We start from the raw sequence: 9,772 nt of genomic DNA, 5'->3' as shown, positions 1-9,772 counted from the left end.
ATAAAGAATACTAGTGTTTCCCGACAAGGCTGGATTTTGGATTTTCTTTTTCCGTGTGCATGGCCCGAGCAGAAGGGTGTTTCGCGCCATACTGGGACACTTACAGGGCTGGATGGTGAGCTGAACTTTCATTTCTATTCCATTGAAGTGCTCCTCCACAGTGTAATAGCCTGTGAAGATGCAGCACAGAGGGTGTTTGGTAACATTCCCTGTGCCCTTCTGCCTCCTTAGCAGAATTATAAAAGTGGATTTTAGAGGGAAGTAGCCAATGGATTACACATATAAGAAGATCACGGTGACTGGATCTATGAGTAAGTGTCTCCCATTTATCATGATGATCTTGATGGTAGATTTCTTTTTAGAGTCACAACAACTCATCATAATCCTATATTATACTAGGGGCAGACTGGAAGCCAGGGCTTGAAAGGGCATTATCCTATTTTGCATTGAAATGTGGGCAATTTACAAGATGCCAACCTATCAATTATTTCTTACATTTAAAAAAAGGGAATATTTTGCCAATTTCAAGCCATGATTGGACAAACATTACCAATTCTCACCCTTTTCCCAAGTAATTTTTACGGAAATTTTGTATTCACCTTTTTATGTAAAATTCCCCCAAAATGTCCAAACTTATCTACTGGCAAACATTATAAGAGAAGCTTATTTTCACAAAAATGATTTGTGCATTTAAAGACTGACTCCAACGCAAGATATTCACACTTCTACATGGAGTTGGCTCCGAGATCTCCTTTCTCTACCGTGTGACAGATGGGAACCACCAGGGGGCTTATACCCACCATTGGAAGACCAACTCTGGCAGGACCTACACCAGTCCATACTCTGCGTTGAGTCCATTCTACATTGTGATAGAGGTCATGGAAAAACACGACAGACAGGTTTTTTTTAGACTACAGATACACTGTCTTCCTTGTGAATCCTGGCGTGAGATATCAGGTGCGATCTACATCTAAAGCTTTTACCGCACACAGAGCACGAGAAGGGCCTCTCATCTGTGTGTATCCGTTCGTGTGTCTTAAGCTGTGACATCTGTCCAAACGATTTACCACAAATACTACACGAGAACAACTTCTCGCCGGTGTGACTCTGCCGATGGGTGATTAGAGCCGAAGTGCACAGGAAAGTTTTCCCACATTCGGGACAGATACTCTTCTGGAAGGTTTTATGGATTGTCTGATGCGTCTGAAGATCTCCCCTGTTGGTGAAGTGCTTCTCACATCCCACACACTGATAGGTCTTCATCGCATCCTCAAAATTGCAGTTCACACTATTTATGGTCCAGCCTCGTTGGGCGAGATTTACAGGAATATTATAGTCTTCTTGCAGGTCATAATCGTCCTTGTTGTCGTCTTCCTCAGAGCTTGTGTCATCTTTCATATGAAGAAACCTGTGCTCCCCCTCACCTTGAGGGTCATGCACTTTTTCCTTAGCTCGAGCCTTTTTTCTCTCCGTTTCATCTTTTCCTGAATGTTTGTCCTTATAATATTCATTCTTATTATGATAAAATTGGAGCAGATCGGATGGTTGCTCCTCAATACTAGTGGATGCATCTCGTAGTTTATGGCCAGGTGAAGGGGCCGCATTACCAGATTTATTGTCTTTGTCATACAAGGCTCTTTCCATCTTCACATGAGAGGAGGACCCTTGCTCTGCATGATCATGGAAGGCCCAGCCGCCGGGGTCTGTAAAATTTTCCTCATCACCAGATGGTGGCTCCTCCTTTATCAGGGTACATGTAACATCCGTGTCAGTGAGGTCACCTTCTTCTTGTGAGATGGATTCGTCCTTATCATGGGTGGATATATATGGGTGATGGCCCCCAGGAGCATAAATGGAAGAATCCATGAAAGCGCCTTCCTCATAAAGCATTGATTCTTCCTTGCCGTCGGATGTATATACAACAAGGCCACGCTCTGATATATCTGTGGGAAGATAAATAACATTGAATGTTACTACAGTCTATTACTTGGGAATTTATGGGATTTATGGATATTTCTTTATAATTCAAGTCAAATCTTCAATATAAATGTCAAAACGTGTAGGATAGGGAATAACATACATGTTGATCAGGAGGGGTCCAATCACTAGGAATGAGGGTCACATTCTACCTAATAAATGGAATGACTCCCATTTTTCTATGGCAGTGCTGGTGGCAGATCAATTATCTATTCTACTCTCTGCCAGTCTTATAGACAGGACACCAGCTCAACTTGTTGCTCCATTATTTAGAAGGAACAGGACCCCAATGTTATGATTGATGGGGGGCCCAGTTGTTGAAGCCCCCCACCTCTATGGAGCAGGTTATTCCCCATTTAACCCCACATTACATATATGTGCTCAGAGGTTTCTGCCAACAGTTTGTTCAACTTTTCCTGTTGAAATTCTGACATCTTATCTCTCCAAAAAAAGGCAAATGAACGACTAGGGCACACTTATCATACGCTGAGGTCTAGGAAGCTCCAGCCTACTGATAAATCCCAGCAGACGACAACACTGTGCCAGGTCTAGCCTGGTGTACAACTGCGCCATAGCCTGCACTTGAATGGGACCACTCTCCACTGGCAGACGCACCCCCTTTCACACCCCTTCACGCCCACTTGGCATAGAGGTGGCGTAAAAGGGAAAATAGATACAATTGCTGGACGTATTCCAGGGCTTGTGAACCAGTCTTGAGGCGTACAATCCCTGATAAATGTCCCCCATTGACTTAAAATAAATTCAAAAAGGAAGAAGAATATGGAAAATAAATGACATTGTTCAGTAATTGGGCTGCATTAGAGTCTTAAGTCTATGCAATAGAGCCCTCATAAAACAACGTGTTAGACATGGTATAAATTCTTACCATGTGATCTGAACGACTGCTCATTTTCCAACATGTCTGCATAAAAGTCATGGTGTCCTTCTAAATAGTCTCCTTCCTAGAAAGACAAGGAAACTATAAGGTTAGCAGAACTTTAACATAAAATAAAATCATCGTTAAAGGACACCTGTCATCAGGTCTGTGTCACTTGTCCTGTCACCTCTACCTGTTGGAGCAGCTCACAAGGATCCCATCCCAGCCTTTATCTAGTTATTTCATACATTATTCATTGTAAAATCATCTTTTCTTTATTATGTAAATGAGGCTGGTCACATGGTCAGAGGCAGTGATGTCACCCCTGTTACCCCTCCCCTCTCCTCCCCCTGCTCATTGCTGTGTGTAATGTATAGTAAAGCATGGCTGGTGTGTGTGCTGCATCTGCTGACATGCTGCATCCTCCTAATATACAGGTGAGAGACACAGACATCAGCTACACATGAGTCTGACATGTTCTGCTGTAACATGGCTGCCTGGAGCTGCTGTATCTCTCTTATACACACACACCTGCACACACAGGCTGCAGGGGGCGTGGCCACCAGCACCAGGAAGCACATCATTATACAGCCTCACATCATTATACAGCCTGACATCATTATACAGGCTGTCAGTCATGCACTGGGGGTGTGGCTGTACCTCCCACTCATGAATAGAGTGGACAGCTTGAATATGCTAATGCTTCATTGGACATTTCACAGGTCATTTGCATACAGCGTTAGGACCTCATTGCTTAGGTTTACAGGCATGTAGAGGGACAATGAAGGGATAGAGGCAATGCTCTCTAATGGCAGTTTATGAAAATATATTTAGTTTAGGGGGGTTATTTTGCATGACGGGTTCTCTTTAAGACATTGTCTGTGGTATGGATGTAGAGCATCTTGGCTTTCCCATGTTGGCTCACCTCTCCATTCATCAGCTGGATGATCTTGTAGGCAAGTTCCATAACCCTCCGATCATTGCTTTCCTCATGGCTGTGGGAGGGAGGAGGAGGTTGTGCCATTAGAGTTGGGGCTTGGGATCTATCTAACTCTCCCAATTCCCTCATTTTAGCACGCTTCCGAGATTTCACCACAGTGTAGTCCTAGGTGGGAGGGTAGAAAATAACATTATTATGTTTATATAACTATGTAACCATATCATTAAAGGACATCTACCATCAGTTTACTGTAGATGCGTCCTACTTAGCAGTTCCTGATGAACTATGCTCCTCAGGACTTATGTTATTATACACTGCGATTACGGCAATATTGAGTTATAAAAATTATGCTAATCAGTCTCTGAGCAGCAGCTACGTCACCCGAGCGCCTTCAGTTATAATTTATCTGCTCCCCTGTACCATACAAGTCCTGCTCATCACCTGCTCTATGTACTGTGGACCGGCAGGAACTTCTTGGTAGGACAGTAAAACTGATGGTAGATGTCCTTTAATGTCTCCAGGCATAACCCTTTTTAGGCCCAGTTCACATCGGTGTTCAGACTGATAATTCAAAATGATAATTGGAATAAAATGTTTATTGAAAGGACTTTTATTACTTTCATTATTTGAGCGGAAAATTGTATGGAAACCACATTGATAATTTGCCGCAAATAACAGAAGCAGTTACTGATGGACACTACGGGAAGCCATTAAAAGTCCATCGATATCAAAGGACATTTTAACAGATCTGTAAAACTTCTTTTATTATCATTTTGAAATGGTGACCAATATGAGGAGGAACAAAGTGGCCCCAAAAGCCAATAAAGATCAAAGCGTGAGTGATAAAGTCAGCACATACAAATTTCTGGGTGGGTACATTGATGACAGGCTGAACTTGAAGACCAACAACGAAAGGGTGTATAGTAAAGTGATTGTTTAGGAAGCTCAAGTCATTTCACATCTCCACCTAAATATTAAAGCCGTTCTACGAAACAACTATGGCGAGTGTACTTTTCTTTGCATCATCTGTTGGGGAGGAGACATAAATGGAAGGGAAAGAACAGGCTGAATAGTCTGGGGATGGAGGAACTGCGTTTCACATGTAATTCGAGTTTTTATAGCCAAAATAATAACTTTGTAAAAGAGCTGGAGGCTCTCAGTCCTCAGGTACCCGAGCTCATCTCTGGACTTTAATATATTCACCGCCACAAACCCCCCCCCCCCCCCCCCGCTGCAAGCCTCCTCCTGCCGCCGACATGACGTGTAGAGAGCTGCACTGTGCTTTCTCCTAGTTCTCCAGTTGGCGGCAGGAGGAGGCTTGAAGTGGGGGGCGTACATATATTAAAGTCTGTGGCAGCCGAGAGGTGCTCAGACACTGACTGTCCGAGTGCCTCCGTCACGATTACAAAATTATTATTTTGGCAATAAAAGCGCCGAAATATATTTAAAACACATTCCTCCCAATCCCCTAGACATAACGTGCAGCCTATTTAGGACACTCTGTCCCTTAAAGCAGCCACTCTATTTTATCGTTCAAGGTAAGAGTATTGTCATGTGACATAAATCCCACAATCCCTCACCTCTCCGGTCAACAGGTAGATGATCTCCAAGGTGATATTTAATATCCTCTGAGTCATTCTACTTCTGATCTTCTTTGCGCTCTTGGCTCGAGGAGGACGTTCTACATAATAAATGGGGAGATTAGTTGACACTCAGTACAGTGACCTTATAATGCATGGGCTAACATGAAATACAAGCAAATATTCATCTACGATTCTGAGATAAAGGACCAAATAGCACAAACAAGATTAAAGAATCTCCACCCAACTTCCCTCCAACCCAATTATTCATGTAAGATATAAAGCTTCAAATGGCAGACTTACCCTTTTTTTTCTGCATCTTCTTTACGGTAGTGGATGCTTGTACAGTACAGTTAAAAATAGTTGGGAGCGCGTCCTTCTTCAGGCTCCTTCTCATCCCTTCATTAGTATAGGAATCTGGGGTGAAATGCTGAGAGCAAATACGAAACGCATCCGTCTTCTTCCCTTCAAACACTTTATCAGTAAAAGCGTCAATGTCTCCGAAATCTTGGCCTGTCTGCGTTAGCCACACCTTGATCATCTCCTTGCTTCTTGGGAAGGCATGGATGGTTATTGTAGGATCCTTCTTCTTCCAGCTGAAGGAACATCCTTTAACAATACAGGATGGCATCCTGCAGGAGAAACAAGGCAATGTATAAAAAATGTTAAAGGGGTTGTCCATTATTTTTGATTCATGGTTTCTCCTTACCTCCAGCTGGCCTCCCATACCCTCCCACCATCTGTTCTGGCCTGTGGTCAGCCCAGTGCAACACACGGCGCCAGAGGCAAATGGCTCCATGATCCTTGTAGTGGCTGTGCACCATTACAGCTGCTCAGCTCCCCTTCACTTCAAAAACTGCAGGAATCACACATAGCCACTACACAGAACATGGAGCCATCTCCTTCCAGCTATATGGACTAGGCTGGGACCCAAGAGTTGAGTGGTGCAGGAGCCAGATGTTGGATCCCTACTGCCCATATGTTGATGGACTACCCAAAAACAGACTTAAAGGAAATGACCTGCAGCCTAAAACATGAAAGCATTTTATAAAAATCCAATAATCTGTTCTCAACTCAAACCTTAATAAATTAATGATACTGTCCACTATAACAATAACTATTATTATTAAAATAAACATTTACCGTCTACAGTCCCGGGGATGGGATTCCTTGCATCAGATATTGTAAGGAGTTTCTAGTTCCCCACTGTAATTATGATTACTGTTAAAGGGGTTTGCCCATGAAAGAAAATTCTCACATCTCAATCCCCTAGTGATGTTAACACAATAAAGAGCATTTTAACCCCTTACTTTACAATTTTACCCAGGAGCTAAAACAGCAATGAAACTAATCACTCTCGATGCTGGTCAGTGTAAGATTCCAGGGTGTGGGCGGAGGACTCTCTAAGCAGACACATTATAATCCAGCTAGTTCTGTGGGATGACAATGTGGATACATTATTAGGATACAGGTGTATATACACTTTCATCTGGTTTCTGTACTAACAGACTGACACATACAGAGAGAGATGAGACAGATTAGAGACGCATGAGATTATTATATAGAGGCTGATCAGACTTTTACACTGTTACACTGTGAGCTCTGCTACATCTCACAGATACGTGGCTGCCTCCCCCTCCCCCAGATCACTTATCTCCTTGTAGTTTGCAGCCTCTCTCTCTGCTCACAATGTGCTGGCAGGAAGTAATCAGTGAGTGTCTGTGAGCTCCGCGCAGGGGGCAGGGCTACAAACACACAGCAGAGAGAGAAAGAAATCTCATCCTCACGCTGCAAATACAAATCCAAGATGGCGGCCACCGAATCCTAAGTCAGAAGTTATAGGGTCGTGTCTAGGGGAAACTGAAATTGTGTACACCAGGATTGATAGAGACAGGTTGGAATTATATCTGTTAAATTCTGCTTTTTTTCATAATAACAGTGAATTAGAGAATGTGTTATTTTGTTATCCTCAGTACATATAAGAAACTTGTCTTGGGAATACCCCTTTAACTGCTGTTGTTCCACTGGAACTCCTTGTATCATCTTTGAATCGGGGAACAACCATGGCCCTGTGAAACAGCCCTTAGTGGTATTTATTCTTTGGGTATCTTATGGGTAAGCATGGGGGCCTGAACACACATTCTAAGGATTAGAGTAACACCATTTGTTGATAATTCATACATTTCCAGGAAGAACAACTGTAAAACTACAGAGAATAAACATTTTTTTGTTAAATTGTTATATTTAGCATAATACTCGTCTGGGACACTATATAGAATTGCTGCAGGTTAGCAGATTGTGAGTAGTTTAAGGAAATCTACTGCCCAATTCATACCTTATAATGCAGCATCGCTGACTGAATCTTCCTTTCGCCCTCATGAAGGATCTGGCCTTGTAAGCCTTCTTTACTGCAATATGCAAATTAACTACAAGTACTTTGGGGGCATCACCAGAGCCCCTCTGGTCTCCAGCTGCACAAGCAATAACACATGCCCCGAAGCACTTGCATCATGTTTAGGGAAAGGAGACTATAAGAACCTATTACAAGGCCAGATCCTGAATCAGGGTGCAAAGTGGATTCAGTGATGCTGCTATGAATGATATGGTATGAATGCTATGAATTTCCATAAGAGGACTCCTACCATCAGTTTGACTGTGCTTAGATGTGTAGGACTCAAGAGGTGATCAGGTGACATCGGCTAATATGCAGATCTTTAACAACTCTTTATATTGTGGCAAATTGTGGCGTTCCTGCACTTACCAAGTTTTAGTCCTTGTGAAAATGAACAATATGATAGATTTTTCTTTAAAGGGCAATTACTACCATCATAATCCATCATGATAAACGCTTACTCATAGATCCAGGCAACGTGACTGCGGTAATCTTCTTATATTTATTATCCATGTCCTCCTTCCTTCTAAAATCAACTTTTTAAAATCATGCTAATAAGCCTTGCTGTCTCTGGAGGTGGGGGTGGGTTTAACATAGACTCTCTGTGCTGCAGCTTCGCAGGATGTTACACTGTGTCACCTCGGCACTTCCCGCTACCATCTTTCTGATATAATTTTACTGCAGCAGAGAAAATTCCAGCTCACAGTGGGAAGGGGAAGTGCTCATGCACCGTGCAGCAGCCATTCTGGTCCATAAGCATGATTGTAAACATTGATTATAGATGGAAGGAGGCCAAGGATAACAAACATAAGAAGATTACCCTAGTCACGGTGCCTGGATCTATCAGTAAGTGTAAGTTTCCCTTTGATCATGATGGATTTTGCCAGTGACAACCAGCACCAGGTCACACTGGCTAGTCAGCACCACTAGCGCCTCCTACATTGGTCCCTTAGATGGGGAATAGGTAAGTAGCTTCCTGGCTGCGGAGGGTCCATATCAGGATGTAAGTACATGCATGCAAGGCCAGATGTAGACAATGTATACTGTCACCCCCTGCCCTTCTGAATGTGAAGGCTGATTACCTTGGATCAGTCACAGGATGGATGCATGTACATGCACACTTCCAAAAACACTCACACAGCAAAAAAATACTATAACTATATAATACCATAAAGGGAAGAGCTCACAGAGGTCTGTGCTGACATCAGATAAGCTCCATTCACCCTGCCAGGGAACTTACTGACACCACTAGTACCATGACGGCGCCCCTTTAAATCCAAAATAGAAGCTCAGTCAAAACATCCCAGGGCAGAGGCAGACTACATGTCCCAGCATGCCGTGCGCCACCCCAGCGCTCATGTACACAGACACACAGCACGTTATGGGGTGTCTGCCCGCAGCCCTCACCTGTAAACCGGAGATTTCCCGACAGCGCTGACAACCGGACACCCCCTTAACCCCGTCTCTCCACAGACCGGAAGTGGCCTCCTTTGTATTCCATTCAACTTCCGGTTTTGCGTTCCACTGCTTGTAAGCTTTACCTGCCTGTACTTCCGGTAGACAGCGGGTTGTGCGTTCCAGCGGGTTCAAGAGATGGAAACACAAACAACTGATGGAAGACACAAGGGGGATGTAATACTGGAAACGAGCATTAGGGTGCAGCAGACTGATTACAGGCTGTCCCCTTCCTAAATCTTCCTAAAAGCTGTTTCTGATAGTTTGAGGGGTGCAGATTTGAAAATGGGTTGGTTATATAGGGGGTTTTGATGCTAAATATGTAAAATTTCATTCAAAACTGAATTTATCCCCAAAATAGTCAATTCTGAAAATCCGGAAAAGCGGTATTCGATTTGTAAGCCGCGTGACATCAAAATTATCCAGACATTTCAAAAATTATGTAAATGTAAAGTAGACATAGGGGAAATGTTATTCAACAACTTTTTTAGGTGGTAAATCTATCTGCCTGAAAACACAATGATTTCAAATTTCGAAAATGGCATAATTTT

The 9,772-nt window shown here is 43.1% G+C and overlaps 1 protein-coding gene across 2 annotated transcripts; it reads right to left on the bottom strand.

Annotated features, from left to right (window-relative positions):
- On the bottom strand, positions 1 to 9,307 carry LOC140127668 (uncharacterized). 2 transcript variants are annotated; one of them, XM_072148619.1, is made up of 6 exons: positions 9,174 to 9,307; positions 5,678 to 6,006; positions 5,375 to 5,475; positions 3,780 to 3,959; positions 2,864 to 2,939; positions 1 to 1,943 (listed from the first exon to the last, which is right to left on the bottom strand). In XM_072148619.1, exons 2-6 carry the CDS (start codon positions 6,003 to 6,005, stop codon positions 907 to 909), a joined length of 1,722 nt encoding a protein of 573 aa, XP_072004720.1. In that variant the 5' UTR covers position 6,006; positions 9,174 to 9,307; the 3' UTR covers positions 1 to 906. The 2 variants fall into 2 exon arrangements, with proteins under 2 accessions (XP_072004720.1, XP_072004721.1); XM_072148620.1 differs by lacking the exon at positions 9,174 to 9,307 and adding an exon at positions 8,935 to 9,037.
- Positions 9,308 to 9,772: the final 465 nt, after the last annotated feature.

This window comes from Engystomops pustulosus, chromosome 4 (assembly GCF_040894005.1).
Source record: "Engystomops pustulosus chromosome 4, aEngPut4.maternal, whole genome shotgun sequence".
Lineage (NCBI taxonomy): Eukaryota > Metazoa > Chordata > Amphibia > Anura > Leptodactylidae > Engystomops > Engystomops pustulosus.
The sequence above is the reverse complement of the archived record's forward strand: the minus strand, read 5'-3'. Positions and strand labels throughout refer to the sequence as shown.